The sequence below is a fragment of the Triturus cristatus genome, chromosome 3_2 (genome assembly GCF_964204655.1).
Source record: "Triturus cristatus chromosome 3_2, aTriCri1.1, whole genome shotgun sequence".
Classification (NCBI taxonomy): domain Eukaryota; kingdom Metazoa; phylum Chordata; class Amphibia; order Caudata; family Salamandridae; genus Triturus; species Triturus cristatus.
Genome location: NC_140584.1, coordinates 774,327,789 through 774,348,686, shown reverse-complemented (window position 1 = coordinate 774,348,686; position 20,898 = coordinate 774,327,789). Strand labels below are relative to the sequence as shown.

The 20,898-nt window shown below is 47.4% G+C and overlaps 1 protein-coding gene across 4 annotated transcripts in view; it reads left to right on the top strand.

Annotated features, from left to right (window-relative positions):
* LOC146858071 (uncharacterized) overlaps nucleotides 1–20,898 on the top strand; it is a 499,452-nt gene that overhangs the window by 453,514 nt on the left and 25,040 nt on the right. For all 4 annotated transcript variants that reach the window (XM_085648839.1, XM_085648840.1, XM_085648841.1 and 1 more), the window contains one exon: nucleotides 4,901–5,045. In XM_085648839.1, coding sequence (XP_085504965.1) covers nucleotides 4,901–5,045 — 145 coding nt within the window. The remainder of the gene's footprint in view (nucleotides 1–4,900; nucleotides 5,046–20,898) is intronic.

Below are 20,898 nucleotides of genomic sequence, written 5' to 3'. Positions count from 1 at the left end.
ACATTACCAAAAGGAAGTAACTTACTTGTTTTAAACTGGGTTGGTTGCTCTTATATAGTCATGTGAACTTAAATTTATTGCCTCCTTCCAGCAGAACTGTGGTTCAGCTTTTGAGATATACGGACCGACATATGGGGTGGCAGGGCCGCCTGACGAGCACAACTCCGCTGTGGCATGGCACATACTTACACCCTGTCGCAGCGTTAGAGGATTTCCGTTAGTGGGATTTGCTGGGTATATCTACCCTAGGTGACATCATGTGGGGCACTACCCTTAAATCATTTCAACAACTGCAGACTGACTTTCAATTGAATATGGCACAATTCTATAAATACCTCCAGTTGAGACACGTACTCGCCCTCCTTCTCCACTCACTCGACACTCTGCCCGAATTTCAACCCCTTGAAGGCCGCCTGCTAACGGGGGACCTAGGGTCACATAAGATACGTCGGTTTGTTAAATGGTAGCGGCAGTTTCAGTCGATAACCTTTCAAGTATTGCCCGGCGGTAATCGCCTCTTATACCATTCGATGATTAACCAACAAAAGAGGCAGGCGCCGGAGACTGGAAGGCAGGAAACAAAGTTTTATTCCGTCGGAGCAGAACACGTCAGATCGGACAGCAAGGTATCGTCTCGAGGTGCTCTAACCTGGCCTCTTATACACAGGTTTATTGCTTTATTACATGTGATACATTCTTGTTGAGACTTTGATGTATGGAAAGAAATCCTTGGAATCCCCACTTCAAGCTGTTCCCACACATATCTACAGTAGAAGTCCCCACCCCACCCACAGTAGGAGATAGCTATCACACAGCTGGACATTCCGCCAATTCCTGGGGGGGGGTGCGACTGGTCGGGTCTCAGGGGGTGGGGTGTTGATCTTCTGTAATCCCTTTGATGTGGGGTGTTTCCCTTACAGTAGGGGCAATAAACTGCATCCGCAGGGTTAGGTGATGGCCTGGGATCGGTTCGGACAATCAGGCGCAGAGGAAGGGGGTTATCAAAAGGATGCATGGCCATGTATGGGATGAAAGGAGGTGTTGGTCAGGCACGGGATGTGGTTCCATGGCAGGGTCACGCAGAAGGAGAGGGTTTATGGCCCATGTATGAGAGAGCGGGGGTGGCCGGCGCGCGGGGGGATGTTCGAAGCGCCAGAGGGACGCGCTGGCGATCGGCAATGAGCGCTGAGAGGGGCCATGGTGTCTAAAATAGCCGCCGTGCGTTTCTGCGTGCGGCGCTGGAGAGAGACAAGATGGCGCAGATAATGTTCAGTTACGAACTACATTTCCACAGGTTATACCAGACACTGACCACCCATGCCCACACCACACTACATAAGACGAGGGCGGCATGGTACGTGGATTTGCCTGGCCTGACTGACGATGACTGGACGAATATACTCCACTTGATCCCGTTTATGGCATATGGGGGTCATCCAGTCCCCAGTGTGTCTTCGTTGTGAGAAGGAGAAGGGAACCTACATACACACTGTCTGGAGCTGTAGCATGCTGCAGCCATTCTGGCATACGGTAGCATCCTGCTTGGGCCAGATCCTCTCGTAGGACCTCCCTTTCGACCTGCGATTATTTCTACTACATAGCACCGACTGGATAGGCAGCAACAGATACAAGCAACACCTGCTCTTCTTAGCCCTTACCCTCGCTAAGCGGGATATTTCCCAGCAGTGGAAGGAAATGTCCCCTCCAACAATTGGTGGATGGAAGAAGGCCCTTGGTAGATGCATGGGAGCGGAGATTGCTGTCTTGCAGGCTCGGGTTGTCCTCAAACACAGGAAAATATGGTCCCAATGGGCAGTTTATCGGGGAATAGACCTACCTTCATTACCGTCCACAGACCCTGCATAGGATTGTCCTCCCATGCAAGTTTGGTCCCTGAACAGCCAAGACAACATAATGTTATCGTCTGTACTCGCATACATCCCGACCTAAAAAGTATTGTGGGGTTTAAGATGACCGTTACAACATCAACTGTCATGAGCTCGTCATGAGCACAGCTCCACTGTGCCTCATGACGAGCTGGGCTCGTCATAAGCATGGAAGGGGTTAATAACAGTATTGCGTATGTCTGAAAATGTATATACAAATGCATATATAACTGTTTTTGACGGTTTCTGATATATGTGAATGCTAGTGTATCTGAAAGATTTATCTCACTCATTGTATGGTAGGTTTTAAATGATTATTAGAAATGTTTCTGGTAAATGTCTATATCATTGGGAGTTTAAAGTTTCATGTCTCCCACCGTCCGCTAACGACAGTACAGTTTCATGGTGCTGCTTGCTATTCTGATTCAGGCATGTGAATCTATGAAAGATACCTCAATACTGGATAAGAAAATAAGTTCCTTACCTGTAACTACGGTTATCCAGTATTGGTATCTTTAAAAGATTCACATGCAACCCACCCTCCTCCCCGTAAAGTCAGTTCTCATTGAATTTGAGATCCTTACTTCCCACTTGTTCTTTGAAAGTCTGAGGAGAACGGATCTCTGCTGGGAGGGTGCTTACAGCTGATTTGCTGTATGCCACCATTTGGTCCTTTTTAGGTCTCGCCTGAGCCAGCGCTTTAGCGCTGCTCTGCCGAGAGCTTTAGAAAGCTGGATTTGGAAGTGCAGAGTAGTGCTTTTCAGGTCTCCAAATACAGTGCATGTGCGCCGGGCGCGCGCACCATTTGTTAGCCTGCCTGATCACTTTCGCGGCCGCTTTGATGTTCTCAGTGAGCCGCACGGCCACTGAGAACATCAAAGCGGCCGCGAAAGTGCTCACCATTTGCCACCCCCTCCCTTATCCCACTTCCTGCTTGTCTTTACACCGTTTCCTCGCCACTTATGGGTGCAGGGCACTGCCTCCAGAGCCAGTTCTCGTAATCTCTCCGTGCTTTCCCCCAACACCTCCCCCTACGGCTTCGGAAACATCTGTTCTTAATTGTTCAACATTTTACGTGCACCTTTATTTATTTATAAAGGGCGCCACTTGAACTTTAAATTTAAGGAGCAGAGCTGAGCACCGCTAAAGATAGGTGCTCGATGCATCGTTAGGAAAGACCATGGAAGCAATGAGTATACAATAAATCATGTTTTACACGTCTTGTTTATACGCATTGAAAGGACAAGCCTGCGGCTGCAGTAGCTCAAACACATTACTATTGTATACAGATAAATATAGGCGCTCGAAGCATCGCATGGAAAGACCATGGAAGCAATCATCATACAATAAATCGTATGTTTTTCACAAAATGTCAATATTCAACTGTCAGCTCTTTGAGACTGTCACCATCTGATGTAAGCAATAGTTGTGACAGCAGATGGAAAAATAACTTGGCATTTCAATGGGAGAGGCACTCTTGTTTATGTGAGGTTTTTATACAGCTCATACCTACTTGGCCTCGCAGCGCTCATCTGTGCAGAGCGTGTGGTTGGTGTTTGCCCACAGGAGGCTTTGTTTCGTCGCACCAACAGACACGTACTATATTGCCCTGCATACTGAGTATAATACGTATAAACTACAAATGTGTGAGTTTGTATACTTTAAACATATGCAAAATGACATGGGCAGCCAATACCTTACAGTATATACCGTATTTCTCTGTCATACTTATGCAGTATTCCTTTGGCAGTTTTGGAGAATTATGTTAAAAATATCAAAAACAATACACAGTTTCTCCAGAGACTGCAGATACGAGTCATTATATAGGAAAACACCATAAATAATTTGTGTTTAACATCATATGAGCATTGTGCACGCCAGCGATTGGAAGGCAACAGTAGATGTTAAACGTTATTTGTTTACGCAAAATCTGTGGAGTTTTCATGTCTATTGCTTTTTCATTGCTGTGCCAGCGTGGGCGTTCAATGAATGTAAATATAGCGCGGGGAAACGCGCGGGGGGTGCTTACTTCATTGGTACAATGTGCGCATCCCACGCGTGATAGCGGTGGACTTCACTTTGCTAGGATTACATGTCAAGAGCGTACCTGAGCCAGGATTTAAGTTTCCTGGTATAATATAAGCATCCAGCGCTTGCCGAAGCGAGCATTTAGTAACCATGTCCATGTATAACGTGAGCATAAAAGTTACTTTACTAACAATGTATAGTGTAAGAATCCAGCGAGGGCCACGGGCCCAATATACGACTTTACGAATTCTATGTAACTATCGAGCGCATGCCTGAGCTAGGACTTTACTTCCCAATTATGTTAGATTTGAGCGCCTGACCCTGCCTGGACTTTACTGACAATACCTTTTATTTGTGTTTAGAAAACCTGAAAGCGGTGCGTAAATACGCACTTTGTACTTGTAGTCCTTGCTTATGACAAGCAAGTCTGGCAGTAAATGAGGCGCAGTTACTGCCAGCCTTGCTTCTCCTAAGCAACGACTATATAGAAAAGTGCATGTTTACGACCGCTTGCAAGTTTTTAAAACACATACATAAAAGGCATTGTCATTTTCGATGCCAATAGCTCAAACTCTCACAAATGCTAGACCTGTTGCATTGCAAATGCTTGTTTTAAAAAGGACATGGGTAGGCTACTGATTAGATGGCCTGGGCCATTATAGCCATTTAAGGCACTACTGGAATATTTTACCGTGGGAATCCCATCTCGAAGACACAGATTGGTTCAGGCATGTGAATCTATGAAAGATACCAATACTGGATAACCGTAGTTACAGGTAAGTAGCCTATTTTCTTACACATACCTTGACAACTGCACCTGTGATATGTCTGTGAAAAAAAAAAAATTGAATAATTTTGGCCAAAACCACTATTTTTACTTATATTAGTATTCCTTACCATAGTATATGCCTAAATTGTGCATTGAGTTTCGTAAGCGAATCCATCTAAATTGATTGGCTCCTAATTACGTGCTATTTATTTTTCAGCAAATAAGGCGTTGCAAGATTTGACAAACATTGGTGATACCAGTAACCTGCCTACTAAAAAAAGCATTAAATTAGAAGAACAGTCGTCGCCTCTTCAAAGGCGGAGGCGTGCACCTGTAAATTATGCCGAACCAAAACTTGGCAGGTAAGTAACTTGAAGAAGAAAAAAAAAAAAGTAAAGGTTTTTGAGAAATTGAAAACCAGTTGTTTAACCTAAACAGGGTTGTTTTTCCATTATTTCTTGCCGTTTGTTATGTACTTGATTGGTAATAACTCAAAGCACTTCCCATATATACTGCAAAGGAGAATATTTGTGTTTGCTTAGAGCTGCCTCGTCGTCAACTTTGGAAAATGACAGCCAGTTGGAAGTGGAGCAGATCTAGATTTGGGCAACATTGGTGATGAGCATACAATGAGCCATTGATTTAAATCAGTTAGAATTTTCATAAGCGTGGTTCTTCAGTTATTAATGTGATTGGATTTGTTCTCCATAAATGTGTCACTTCTCAGTTCCAGGCATGATAAACAGATGTAGGGGACACTAAATTTAAATCCACAGCGGACAAGGGAAGAAACTGCGTTTTCTTATGCATAAGTTATTTCTACCAAATGATTACTCATTCCCATAGATTTGTTATATAAAGGACCAGGCTTGTCTGGAAACCAGATTGTCTTGTGTGGTGACCCAAAAATATTGCCCGCATCTAATTAGTAGGGCCCCTGCATCATGAGGACCTCAAGACGCATAAGCGTCCTGTTGGTTGTGAGTGGGTTCACCATTTGCAGGATCCAGCGTGGCTTGTCATTGATCATGTCGCATCTCTCTCATGCAACACGCACACTGCATGCTCATTTCGTGTGGTGTCCGATTCACAGGTTGTGACCCTCGGAGGTAAGGGTGTAACCGTAGTAGTGCCTCATTCTACCTCGTGTGGCATGGCTAAACTTGCGACTGTGTTTGACAGTAATTGCCTTGTGTGAGCAGTATCAATGCACGCCAGGCCTTATTACCAGAGAGGTACTGACTTTGCAAATCCTCATTCTGCTTAACCGGGATGTCTGGTGTAACCCATATCAACGGACACCGGACATGGTACCTCATTTCCAGGGAGACACAGGATAGCCAACTCTTCACTGTGTGTGATCCGTATTGTCTTGCGCAGCCCTTATCAATGCTTTCTGGACATTGTGCCTCATTTCCGGGGAGGTACGGAGTTTGCAATTTTTCTTTACATGTGACCGGAACTGTCTGGTGTGACTGGAAACAACATTGCTCACCGGATATTGTGCCTCCTTTCCAGGGAGGTATGGAACTTGCAATTCTTCTTTGTGTGAGACAAGAATTATCTGCTTTGACTCGTATCATCATGCTCCAGACATTGTGCCCAGATTGCCTGGGTGCTACTCTAATTGATGTGTGACTGACGGGGTGCCTCTTTCTTCCAAGAGGCTCCTCAGCTTCATTCCTGTTCATTGATTTTTTCTTTTGGGCCCTCATTAAGGCGGACAAACTGCCCTATCCTCACTTGGCCGCTGACGACATTGTGTTGCTAGGTAGTATTGCCCATGTTCGGCCTTGGGTAGTGAGAGTGATTGGCTGGGCTGAAGAAACGCTTCTGAAAGCGATTTAAGTGGATCAAGAGACTGAGTGACCCTCTTGTGCTTCGTTAAACTAGACTGGCACCAGAAGGCAGATTTTGAAACCCTTTTGAGTGACCACCTATTGCCCGGAGTCCCCTTCTGCTCTGCATTCTGTGGGTGAACTTCCGGAGTGGTGGCTAAACCCCCATTTGACGACTGCCTTCTAATTAGTCCTGCTACCTACTGACACCTTCTTCCCATGAACTCTGACTTTGGACTTGATTTGCTTAGTATCCATGGGTGAGGGCTGGTTATCTCCAATCCTAGGGCGTAGGGTAGTTGGTGTGAGTGGGAGGGTGGAGGCAAGCTTGGGCCATGGAGTCTGCAGAGTGCTATCCATTTGCCTGTCAGATATTTTTTGCACTGCATTATGGTTAGGCCTGGGCGGTGAACTCCGGTCCGCTTGCGAAGTTTTCTGTACTCTGTGCAGCTCGCAGAGTGCATAAGACTCCGCTTTGCATAGTGCAGCAAAGTTTTTGACCCCGCTTGCGAAAGGTAAGTTCCTGAGCTGCCACTCGGGTAGAATTTCTGCCTGAGCGGCAGGAAGACCAGCAGCATGAACAGCAGTTCATACTACACTCCGCCACATGCGGAACTTCGCAGAGTTATTTGTAACTTCACGGAGTTCTGCATAGAAAAACTCCAAGAACTACACCCAGACTTAATTATGGTGCTGTGTGTGTATGTGTGCGAGTGCATTCCATATGAACCTGCCTGATATCCATTGCACCATGCATTGGTTCTGAGTGAGTATGTGTGTGTGCGAGTGACTTCCTACAGACCAGCCGGGATTCATTACAACGCCCAACTGTGTTGCTTTACACGTTTATTTCTTGCAATCAGAGTACTACGTTTGACATTTGGGTTGACCTGTGCAGCCTCGGCCCACGCTGCTGCTTAAAAGTTTTGTAATTCTTTGTGTACATATTTTTGATATTGTTGTGATCTGGAGTATACCCGATGACTGTGTGGTATTGAATTATAATGATTGCCAGTGTGGGCATAGGTTTGACAACATTTCACACCACATATGGGTGCTGGGGTGTAAAGTAGGATCTTTCCCAATTGTGCATATTACTGATGTCATTCTTTTAGCACGATTGGGTCAATTTTTGCCAGTAATACTGCCAAGTCTGATTTATACCCAGAAATACATGATGTTCGTGTTGTTTTAATTGATGTGTGTGTTGAATATAAACTTTATTTGCATAAAAATAAAAAGCACCAGGCTGGCACGGTCATTGATTGACCTGGTGTGGCATTGATGAAAATGTATTTAGACATGACTGGAGCAGAAGATTTTTTTTTATTTTTTTCTGTCGTGGTAGCTCTACAGGCATTGGGAGCATATAAGTTGTACTTGTTTTTTCCTCCGTTTTATTTTTTTTAATTCTTTTTTTTTTATTCACGTTTGTGCTTTTTAGGAGAGGTCAGTTGTTGCTTAAAGTTCTCAGACAAATCCCTACTCACTTTCATAGCTGGTGTAAGTCATATGGCTCTGGGCAGTTACAAACTCTTATTCTGGCAAACCAACTGCCATGGAAGGAAAACTTGCATACAGATATGTTAAATGTAAAATACCAACACTTTGCATCCAGATATCAACGCCCTGAATTACTGGGGAATGCAGTGTCAATGAGATGGTACAGGATATTTTCTTACACTTTTCCAACAATTTCACTCATTCTTTTGGTAACTAACAAAGGCCATTTAACCAAAATAACAGTGATTCTAGAAGTGCCAAAGGTGGAACATCAAAGGTGGTACTCGCATCTGCTGCTATTTTCAAACACAAGGGTTGTCTCATTGACTGCACACCAAGATGTGTTAACAGTGGAAAGTGGAAAGATATATCACCCATATCTTCAAAGTCTGAAGCTTGGATAAATAGCTCTTGAAGTTGCAGTTTGAATACATGTCTTTGGGGAACATAGGTTGTAATGGTAATTTTACAAAATTCACCCTTTTGCTGTAGTTGAACATTATGTTTCCATAGATAATGGTTTGACAATTAGACTATCTCACTCTATTCCATCCTAAGATGGCAATCAATTCGGTTTGCACTAGCTATGACATTTCCGCATGAGCAAGCAGTTTTTCATCTTCCGACTTCCTATAAAATGAGCCAAGCCCCCGGCCTCCTTTCCTCATTTGCCCCTCGAAACTTTTGCAGCAGTGCGGGGCCCATTCATCCCCTGAGCCAGATTTCAGACTGTATGCGGAGGCTCGTCCAAAGCGGTGTTTGTGTTTTTGGATAGTCTGAAATCCTTTACCCTCAACTGCGCTACACGTTAGGGAAACCGTTCCGCTTTACATACGGCTGATATATATTTTTTTAGGTTTATTCTCAGATTGTGCTGGTCATCTAACTACATCGTTATGCATACCCTGAGCCCCACAATGAGCAGTGGCCTCATTTTTCGTCCTATGTGGTGAGTTGTAGGGCTCGACATGTGAACATTGGCAGTCCTGCTGTGTCCCACTTCCTATAACTATGCATTTCCATTCCTTCCAGCCCGCTTCAGAATGCAACTTCATCTCTCTACTGCCACAAAGATTAGAAGATCCTGTCCCTTTAATATGGCTTTTATCTTAATATCCAGGTATCTTTAGAATACACGAAACTGCCCCTCTTTTTGCGTATTACAATTTTTCCCAATGAATGCACCATAAATGGTCATGCCTTTATTTTATTCTCTATGACGGGTATATTTTATAGTTGTGAGGTCCTTAAGGCCTTTATCCAGATTCTTTATAAATACGTGCCCACCAGACTGTCCGTAAAATCTTGTGGTTTTTTTTTTTAGCTATCTACTGCCATACCAATGACCATCACTGTAGTTCCACACCATGGGTTTTCTTAGTCTTTTTTGCACTTTTTCTTGGTGGTCTCTTTGCCTGAGCGCTGGCACTAAATGCGGATCTAGGCTCTCTACTGACTGATGTATACACTCTTCGTTCTCCATCACGATAGTCTTAGTGAAGGTGCTGGTTTCTTGGCTAATGTTTACAAATAGTGTTATTTATTCAAATTTTCTGACTTTTTTTTTATTTCTTCCTCTTGGGCATTACATATTGTGTGATGTTTTTGCAGTTGATGATGAGAGATTTGTAAAGCGCAACAAATACCCTAAGATGTCTAGGCGCTGGCTTTGATAAATACTGGTCAGAGTAGAACAATGGGGTGAAATTATGCTGTAAACACACGTTTTTAGTCCCTTTCTAAATTTAAGGAGGTTGGATTCTTTCTTCAACAAGGTAGGCAAAGAGTTCCATAGGCTGGCAGTTGTAGCCGAGAAACTCTTTCCTCCCCATCTAACCTTGCTAACTCTTGGGACAATTACATTTCCCAGATCTAAGGGCTCTAGTTGGAATGTATGGCTTTAGAAATGTCTTCAGTTGTGTGGGCCCCATATTGTTAAGCGAGTTAAACGCAATACATAATGGTTTAAATAGAATCCTCTTGCCAACAGGTAACCAGTGGGGCCAGACCAGGGCTGTGGCAAATTTAGGAATGCCCAACAGTATTCTTACTGCTTCATTCTGGACCGCTCAAAGTTTATTACTGATGCGCCTCGGAGCACTGGAGATAAGAGCGTTACAATAGTCCAGTCTTGAGGAGATCAACACTGACACCACTGTCTTCCTTAAATCCAAGGGTATAGCAGGAAGGATTTTTCTCAATATTTTCATGATGAAAAAGCAAGCAGAAGTGATCGAATTGATTTGTGCCTCGAAGGACAACATGGTATCAAAAAATGACACCTAGGTTTTTAGCCTTGTGTACTTGGTTAGGTAGGGGCCTAGTTGAACCGGCCACCAATTGTCTCTCGAAAAAGATGGATTGTTCCCCAGCAGCAAGACTTTGGTCTTGGAGGAGTGCACTTTGACAGTTGTCTGTCATCCATCTTGCTATATGGCTCATACAGTCAAAGAACCTTAATGCAGTCTAGGTGGCGGAGCTACTCACCGAGACAACAATCTGAGTGTCATCCGCGTAGGATACGATGGCAAAGCCATAACTTCTTATCAGGCTAGCAAGAGGAGTAACATAGAGGTTAGATAACGGACTCAAAGAAGAGCCCTGGGGGACCCCACATGACAGCGTGAAAGGAGGTGATACAATGTTCCCCAAAGCAACTTCCTGAGATCGCTCAGACAGAAAGGAACCTAGTAGGGACAGCGCCTTACCTTTGATACCGATGGAACTTAACCGGTCCTGCAGCAGCCCATGATCAACAGTATCAAAGGCTGTTGACCGGTCCAGTAGGATCAGAGCTCCGTTCCTCCCCCACGCCCCCCCCCCCCCCCTGCGGTCTAAAATCTGTCTGAGCTCCTCCGTAGCGGTGATGAGAGCCAACTCTGTGCTGTGTTGAGCGCAAAATCCGTTGATAAAGACTGATAATTCAGTATTTATCACCCTCTGAATTACTTTTGCACTGTTAAAGTGGTAAAGGAAGAAAAGATCCGAGGGGTTGAATCTAAAAGATCCTGCGTTCAAACAGGAAAGGTTGATGGAGATTTTATGAGTTCTGCCGATGTTTGAACTGAGTCATTGTCCTGTTCTACACATTTGACTTTATGCTGAAAAAGTTCTGATAGTGAATTGCAGAAATATGGCTAATACTAATTTCAGGCACGGTTGGCAACTTTGCTAGTTTCTTTACTGTATCAAACAGGGCTTTGGGACAACTGTTTGCTGCTGTGATTTCTTAGAAAAAGTATCAAGCCTTCTCCAAGAGAATACGTTTTTTATAAGTTTGAAGAGAGGTCTTATAATCCGTTTGAGTTATTTTAGCGTCGCCACTTCTCTCAAATTTGTGACATACTTGCTTCCGGGCTCTCAAAGTGTCATTAAACCAGGATTCTGGTGTTCTTCTTGATCAATGACGCTGTTTAGGGGTTGCTAATTGTGTCAAGGCTGAGTCAAGCCAGGAGTGGTGTTGAGCGGTGGCTTGATTGGGATCAGTAGACAAGATAGATAGCGTTTTTAGCAAAGTCGAGTTTAGAGAGCTAGCCTCCACTTTCTTCCAAGGACAACTGACATAGAGTTCTCTGGGTGCTTTAGGAAGCTTTTTATGGTTCAAATCGTTTTATTGGATATGATGCAGTCCGTAACACATCCACCTACACTCACTGGCCGGCGCGTAACTTCTTATTCAAAATCGAACTTTATTATAGAGAAAGGAGAGGAACCAAAGATGAAAGGAAAGAAGGCAAGGATGAGAGTCAGAGAAACAGAGAAGAAAGAGGACAGATGTCCACCCACGGTGTACATTGAGACATGGTAGGAATCTAAGGCTGGTGGTCCCTCGGTGGAGGCGGTGGATTCGTTAGTGGCGTTGTGGGGAATCGTAGGACTCGTAGGTAGCGAGGGCAGGTAAGCTCAATGAACTCTGAGGATAAGTATGCCACGTGGTACCCCAGGTTTTATCGAATGTTGGCAATGTATGGTGGATCCACGCTGTAATCCTTTCCATTCCAACAACCTCCCATATTTTATGTAACCAATCTAACTTCGCTTGGCAGCCCGTAGTGCTAGTGATAGCCTTGCCCCTACATGACAGGAGGGGGCATGTGAGAGGATTGGGTAATCCCAGCAGGATATAGCTAGGGAATCTGGGGAGTTCTGTCTGATAAATTTCATCAATTACGGGCAGGATAGTCTACCAAAGAACCTGTATCTTGGGGCAATGCCACAGAATATGGGACATTGTACCCTCCTTCCCGCACTGGCAACAGCAGAGATCGCTGCAGCGGGACTTCCATTTAGCTACCCTCTCTGGGGTGTAATACCAATAATGGGCAATTTTCAGGAGCATTTCTTTCCCTGAGGTGCTACACGATGATGCCCGGGCTCTGTGTATAATATGAGCCCACCTACGCTGCACTGGGGATTTGGCCTGCGTTCGCGCCCGGTTAAGAAAGCCATAAATATCGAACAAAAGAAGTTTGTTGGAGGTGTGGGGGACGTACCAAACTTCAAATTTCGTGAGGAGCCGACCTGCATGCAGACCGATCTGCGGCTGAGTGATCCAGTGGCCAAGTACTGCCAGTACGCTGCCTTAGGGATCCCATAATGAGCCACCAGTCTGGGAAAATCCAGGATTCCCTGCTCATCAAAGAGATCGCCAATACGTTTATAGTTTGCCTCTTGTCATTTCAAGTAGGTGTTTCCCACGTGAGCTGGGGGGGAAGTCCGGGTTCCCAATGAAGGGGTTCAGGGGTGAGATAGCAGCTGACACGTCTTGGACTCTGTCCCACACCTACATGGTGGCCCATTAGACCGGAGAGTCATACGCACTCAGCGGCCGGTGTCGTCTGGGAGCCAAGGAATCTTCCAGATGTGGATCCCTGCCACCCCCATCCATAAAACACCAATGTTTTTCCGACTCTAGTTGGTACCATTCAAACATCCATCGCAGTTGCGCCGCTTCGTAGTATCGCCCAAAGTGGGGGACTCCCAGGCCTCTGTCGTCCTGCCGCAGGTAAGTGAGATGCTGGGCCATGCGCTGCTTTTTCCCCCCATATGAAATTGTTGTTGATGAGTTGAGCCAGTATTGTGGATGGCGGACAAAGAGGGAGCGTCTGCATGATGTAGAGCAGACGGGGCAAAACTGTCATCTTGACGTCAGCGATCTTGCCAAGCCAGGAGAGAGCATGTTTCTGCCAGTTTTTCAGGTCGCGGCGGACCTTTGTCAGGGCTGCCGTATAGTTCACCTGAGCAGTCTTCGCGGTAGTGATGTCAGTAGCAGCCCAAGAGAAGGGTAAGTGAAGCGATAGCTGGTGGCAGTCCGCCTCTGGGAGTGTGAAGCTCAAAGCCTGGGTCTTGTTCAGGTTGATTTTGAACCCTGAGGCCGCACTGAAAGCTTCCTCCTCCGCTAGCAGAGGGGGTAGAGATAGCGACAGGTGTATTAAAAAAAAAAAAAAGCAGCACGTCGTCTGCGTATAGGGAAATCTTATGTTCCCTATCGCCCATCCGGATCCTGGTGATCGTTGAGAGTTGGCAGACCCTTTCGGCGAACGGTTCCATATAGAGCATGAAAAGGAGGGCGGAAAGCGGGCACCCCTGCCACGTGCCTCTACTAATCTGGAAGGGTCAGGAGACCAACCCATTAACCCAGATGCGAGCCTGTGGATCGTGATACACGCAATTTACCCATTTCCAAAATCTGTCCCGAAGTGTCTGAGAACTTGTTGCAAATAGGTCCAGTGGACCCGATCGAATGTCTTTTCGGCATCCACTGAAAGAAGAATAGCCGGGATCTGGGTCCGTTGCGTCTTGTCCAGTAAGTGGCAGAGTCTTCGCGTTCCATCCCTGCAATTGCGGTCCGGAATAAACCCCGATTAATCGGGATCTACCACGCCCTGCATGTGGGGAGCGAGTCTGGAAGCCAAAATACTGGTGAAGATCTTCAGGTCCACGTTGAGCAAAGAAATGGGACGGTATGAGGCACATTCCCGAGGGTCCTTTCCCGACTTAGGGATAACCACCACTTCTGCCATGGACATCGAGTCGAGGGGGTGAGTTTCCCAGAGGAACTGAAGATGTTGGACAGTCGCGCCAGGAGGGGGGGGGGAGAGGTCTTGAGCAAACGTTTTATAGAAGTCATCCGGAAAGCCATCCTCCCCCCGGAGCCTTACCAACAAAGTCCCTGGATGGCCCGCAGAACTTTGGTCGGGGTGATGTCAGGGTCCAGGTTGGCTGCAACTAATTCCACGAGCGGAGTCCCCAAAGCCGCTTGGGCATATGCCATGGCCACCGTGGGGTCCAGCTTGTCGGCCGAATAGAGAATCTTATAGAAGCCATCAAATGCGGACGCTATGTCATCGGCGCGCAAAATCTCACCCCGCTCGGTGGCGCGTTCTATGACTCGACGCGGTCTCGGCCCGCAGAGCGTGAGCCAAAGGTCTCCCCGCCTTGTTCCCCCCTTCGTAGTAGCGCTGCTTAGTTCGGAGCAAGGCAAATTCGGCACATTCAAGGTCTAACGCCCACAGTTGCTTCCTCGCCTGTATAAGTAGACGCTGTGTTTGGACCACTCCCGTACGACGATGCACCCCTTTCAGCTCCTGAATTTGCTCCTCCAGTTCTTTCCTCTTAGCTTTGCGGTCTTTGTTCAGGCCCGCTGCGATCACGATTCAACGTCTGCGGAGTACCGCTTTCAGTGCGTCCCAAAGCATGTCAACCCCCACCGAACCTACCTCATTCACTTCCAGGTAGTTTTTAAATAGTGTCTCGTAGCTCAGTGATATTAACGTCAAACGTGAGTAGCTTACGGTTGAAACGCCATGTGCTCTGCTGAGGGGAGCCGCCAGGGGGATGTAACATCAAGACAACTGGGGAGTGGTCTGAAAACGCTGCCACCCCAATAGAAACCCCGTCCATAGATGCCGTGACTCTAGGAGAAGTCCAAAAGAGGTCAATGCGTGCGTACGTCTGATGAGCGGCGGAAAAGAATGTGTATTCCCTTGCTGTTGGGAAGCGATGGCGCCAGACATCAACGAGACCAGCCTCCTTCAGTCTCTGAAGCGTTGTCAGATATCGAGCCCGTTTGTCCCACTCTAAGCGTTGACCTATCCACCTCTGCCACCGGATCTAAATTAAAATCTCCACCGATAATGAGATCCTCATCAGGAGACTCCAAGATTGAGCCTATAGCTTCACATAGGAAGGCCTCCTGGTGGTCGTTGGGGCTATAGACCGAAACGATCGTGTGCACTCTCTCTTCCATGAGCACGCGCAGAGCCAGAAGTCAACCTTCGACTTCTGTGTGGAATCCCATTACTTTCCCTGAAAACGCATAGCCAAGAGAATCGCCACTCCGGCTTTCTTCCCCAGCCCCGACGAGAAATCTTGTCTGTCAAACCACTGGGATCGAAGCCGCTTCCAGTCCACCCGCACAAGGTGGGTCTCCTGAAAGAGGCAGATATCACACTTAGCATCTCTCAACAAGGCAAGAAACACGCAACGCTTTGCTGGCGAATTAAGGCCCCGCACATTGAAGCTCAAAATGGTTACTTTAAGTTGTGTCATGAGGGAGTGTGGGGGCCTCGACTGCGCATTGACTTAACCTGTCATAGGGAAGACGGCTGCGACAGGGCACCCAGGGTCCTTGTTCAGGCCCGCTGCGATCGCGATACAGCGTCCGCGGAGTACCGCTTTCAGTGCGTCCCAACGCATGTCAACCCCCACCGAACCTACATCATTCACTTCCAGGTAGTTTTTAATAGTGTCTCGTAGCTCAGTGATATTCGCGTCAAACGTGAGTAGCTTACGGTTGAAACGCCATGAGCTGTGCCGAGGGGAGCCGCCAGGGGGACGCAACGTCAAGACAACCGGGGAGTGGTCTGAGAACGCTGCCACCCCAATAGAAACCCCGTCCATAGATGCCATGACTCTAGGAGAAATCCAAAAGAGGTCAATGCGAGCGTACGTCTGATGAGCGGCGGAAAAGAATGTCTATTCCCTTGCTGTTGGGAAGCGATGGCGCCAGACATCAAGGCCAGCCTCATTCAGTCTCTGAAGCGTAGTGCGATATCGAGCCCTAAGCATTGACCTATCCACCTCTGCCACCAGGACTAAATTAAAATCCACACTACCCGCCATGGGACCCTGATATCAACAAAACCCCCACCCGTAGCAGCTCCTCACATTGTCCCCGTAAACTGACAGTGCGTATCCATGGTGTGTATGTTAGGGAAGATCCGGGAGTTTGAGTCGAGTACCCTGCGCAGCCCACGAAAGGAGGGACAGCTGAAGCCCTCCAGCCACCGTTTCCCGGTGCTTGTGCCAGGTCCTCCCACCTTCCCATGGTTGACCCTTCCTCCCCACCTCCTCCTACCATACCCAACCACCAAGGTCGATGAGTCACTCTACCTGTCGGTGAGATAGCAGCAGCTCTCGATATCTGCCAAAGGGCCGCAACCTTCTCGGGGGTGGATAAAGAAGAAAGGCGAAAAGAAAGAAAAGGAAAGGAGACAGCAAGAGAGAAGAGAACACATGGAGACATCAAAGTCATCTTCCAACTGGAACAAATCTCACCGATGTGCAGGGGTCCATGAGTCCGACGGTCGGTCGTCACCATTCTGTAGTAGGGGCTCCCCCACATCCAAGACTGCCAACTCGACACACTGAGCTTGGGCCCTTCGTTCCCGCATCAGGTCTCAGAGCCTCAACGGATCGGATCAATCACCAGCGTGGTCAGCAGAACTCTCCCGATCTTGCATCTGTTTCAGTAGAGCTTCCCGCTTCAACCGGCTCCCCTCTTCGGAGGGCTTCGCCTGGGCAGCCCTCCTAGGACCCCTTCTGCCCAGCCTCTGCATCCCTCCCGATGATGGGCCTCCCTCCGTCACGTCTGACTCCTCCTCCACGGCCGAAGCAGCCCCAATGATGGCCTTCGCTTCCTGGTGGTTATGGATACAATGCATTTCTTTGTTCCTGTCGCCATTGCACTCCAGAGTATCCACTCTATTTCCTACCTCACCGAGATCCGCCCTGAGCTGCTTTGAGGCCATTTCTTATCGCAACCCAGCAAAGTCCTCTCGCAGAGCTCCAAAGAGCTGTTCCATGAATTCTTTTGTGACGGGCTCAGCGGTGTGGCCTGCGGCCTGGCCCATTGTTCCCTCACCTGAAGGGGAGCCGTGCGGATCAGTACTAGGCCTCCCTGGCTTCTTCCCACTCAGCTTCTGGAGTAAGTCCTTAATGGAGGATTCCGTGCCCGGGATATCCTTCTTGGCGTGCTGAGTAGCCATGAGCAGCAGCTCTTGGATGGGGGCCGGTGTACTCGCAGCAGCCGCCAGGTTCCGTCTCAGGAGGGGTCGCCGACTGCCACTGAGGTTGGGTTCCCTGCCCTGTCATCCCTCCTGAAGGGCCGCTGTGGTGAGCAGTCCGGGCTACTCCTGAAGTTTGCGTACCTCACCCACCAGCTATGCGCAATCCCCGAGTTCTGGGGTGTCTGCGTGAAACTGTGGGGGGCCTGCGCGTGTTGCTTCCTCCTTTGTAGCAGGCGTGAGGACCCCACTTGGCACGATCTCCCCCCGATTCCCAATCCGAACCACTGTTGTGGGACCAGTCACGCTCGGGGTCTCCTAGCACTTCTTCACCACAGCCGGCACGTCACTCCTCTATTCCCCCAGCCAGGCCTTGCCTCCAACCCCGCCACTGGGGGCTCCCCTTCGGTCAGACGGCACCGTTGTAGTGACCAAACGGCTGGTGCACTATGTCCCAGAGGGCGGGCAGCTCTTGCCACCGAGGTCGTGTTCCCGCCACCCGGGCTGTCGCTTCTGTTGTGGGGTAAGTTACTCCGCAGCACTCCCCTGGCAACATTCACCTCGTGGCGTGCCCGGCCTGCCTGTCTCTGAGAAGGGCCCGAGACCAATCGCCCCTCCCAGGGTGGCAGAGGGTGAAGTCGGATCATCCGGCCACGTTCGGGCCCAATGAGGGATGTGCGGCCCACTCGGCAAGCCACCAGTAGCAAAGAGGTTGAAAGTCCCCCCTAGGCCTTCGATCGTGATCATGACCGAGTCCAGGCCCACCCTTCTTTGTCCCACTCACTGCAGCTGCCCAAGCTCCACTCTAAGTCTGCAATCGCGGACTCCCAGCGTGGATCAGGCGTCCACCGTCGGTGCACGGTCCTTCGTGGTCGCTTCCACGTCGCTGCAGACCTGACCCCCGTGCCAGACACCAGCCTCTATGTTGGCCTAGCCAGGAGAAGCTAGCGATGGGGCCCCGAAGCTCACTGGTCAAGTCCAGGGGTGGGATCGTCCACCTCTCCTTTCCGCTGTGGTCCCAGGGGTCCATGCTACCGGTGCAGCCCACTGCCTCTAGGCAGCGCCGTCATCCCAGGTCTCAGGAGGGCCTCCGCCCGACTCCGTGTGGGGCCACACTCCTGCCGGGTCAGGCGTCTCTCCCCCTTGCTGCCGCACCTCCTGATTACGTCTGGATTGCGCTGGCACCTACGGCAGCGCGTGTCGCTTTCCACGTGCCCCTCCTCCGACAGCAGGCTCCCCGTGACGACTTCCGCACCGTCCCAGCCTCCGGCGCCGCTCCCCAGCAATGAATCGTCACACCCGGGTCTGCAGATGCCTTTAGCAGTCCGGTTGCTCTGAGACCTCTTTACAGCTATTTCTTGGGTCCAGAGACTGCTTATTGACGCCTTTACACGGCATCTGCGAGCGGAGCCCCAAGGAACCGATGCTACTCTGCCGCCATCTTGGCCACGCCTCCCTAGGAAGCTTTTTATACAGCAATTGGATTTCAAATAGGACAGCCTTATGGTCAGTTACTTTGAGTATTACTAATAAGTGGCTTTCCTGAAGAAGGCGTTATGCCGAAACGTGCATAGACATTTGAATATGAGCCACAGAATGATTTGTCAACAGAAGCTACTAGTCTCATAGAATGAAATATTGATTGTATTACGTAACAAACTTTTGCTCTGTGTATATAGGTTCAGGGCTCTGCATATCTTGTCTTGTACTCTGCCTTTCAGTGTGTGGTCTTCAGTGAATGCTGATGCGCAAGTTGTATACATGAACTATTGTGGCTTTTCTGAAGTACTTGTTTTTTCAAACTTTCAACTTTGTTATATGTGACCTATATACATTATTGAATACTCCTAATAAAAGATGTTGTCTCACATGCTGTATCTATTTCCTTTTTGCCCTCTCAAATATGTATCTAACAAGAGAATGTAATTGTTGTAGTTGCTAAGGTTTCTGTACATTTAAGTCAATTTCCCTGCCTTAGGAGCTTGGTATGCCACCCTAGAGGTGTGGCTACTACTGGGCTACACGCCCACGGCACTGTTTCCCCCTTCTGCCAGCCTGTCTACCTACACAATAGAGCAACCCCTCCTATATGGGCTTGCTACTTGTTGTGGTGCTTTGTTTCTGAATGACTGCAGTTTGTTCAAATCAAACAAGTAACGCATCTTTTTCATTAAAGCCAAAATCTGCCTCGCTACAATTTGCTTTCCAAACAATCGGACCATAAAACAGCCCACTTTGGAACCATTGCTGAAAATAATTAATGTCAAGCTTATCCCAATGTTGGTATACGGCACAGGGGCATTTCTAGGAAAACTAGCTGCATTTTTTAACAAAGCATAGAGTACTATGTTCAGGTCCATGTTTAAGCTCCCAGATAATACTTCACCAGCCCAGATTAGGTTGAAATTCAAGCTGAACGACCAACATCTTGTAGGTTACAGTTATCTGCATTTTATATATGTATGCACATTGAGGCTTTTTCGGTTTTTAGCATGCAGCGAGACCAACATCTCTCATCACTAACTCTGTACCATAATTAACACACTTTTCTGTCAGAAAACAGCACCTTTGTATTTTACAGCAACAGGTAAAAATGTCAGGACCACCTTTATCGTTTTTCATCTTTTATTAGAGATGCTACACATGTAATTAAACGCTTTTAGTCCGCTCTAGTAATCCTGGGCCCAAATGGCTGAATGGATATAAAATCTTATGCCAAACCAGAGTTTCCACCCAGCCTCATATGCTTTTTTAACTCCTTTTTAACTATTTAATGACCAGGAATGTATAAAGTGGCATAGCTTTTCTGCTTAGTATATTTTAATGTTCTATACTTGTATGTCTTTTATATCATGTTGGCACTTTAATTGCCTAATGATTGTCTAAATAAAGCATTTTCAATTGAAATTTAACACTTTGCCTATCAGTGACATTAAATTTGATTTAACCAAATAAATCCTAATGAATGCTCTGATTCTTTTGATACTTTGAAGTACCCACCTCAGTAGTCCCAATCAGAAGTTTCAGCCTGAAACTCTGCACTTGCCAATGGGGCGCCTAGCCTCTTAAGTAAAAACGACAATTGCTAGGTTTTACTGTTCGAACATGAAAAATACACATTCTTGTTAATATGCTCCACCCTACCATCAGAGTAGATAGGCCTGGTGTAAGGGTGAATTTATGCACTTCAAAAAGGGAGGTTTAGGCTTGGCTGTTGCTTTCAATATCATATAGCTGTTTAAATTGCTCTACCTGTCTACAGTGGTAGTCTGGGAGACATGTTTTACTTTGTCATATTTGTGGTGGCACTACTAGTCCTGCAGTCTGTGTGATACTTTAACTTACAGGACCTAGGTACACCTGGTACCATATACTAGGGACTTACAAGTAAGTTATGCTATGCCAATTTGGATAAAAGCCAAACAACCATGTGCCTTTTCAAGGGTCAGAGCACATGCACTGAGTCCTGATTATCAGAGCTCGGGGCATTTCAGAGCCATTACACCAGTGCCTAGTTGTCAAAATTGAGGCAAAACAATGGGGTGAAACCTGCTAAAAAGCCTGTTTCCTCACACTTGGTAACCTCC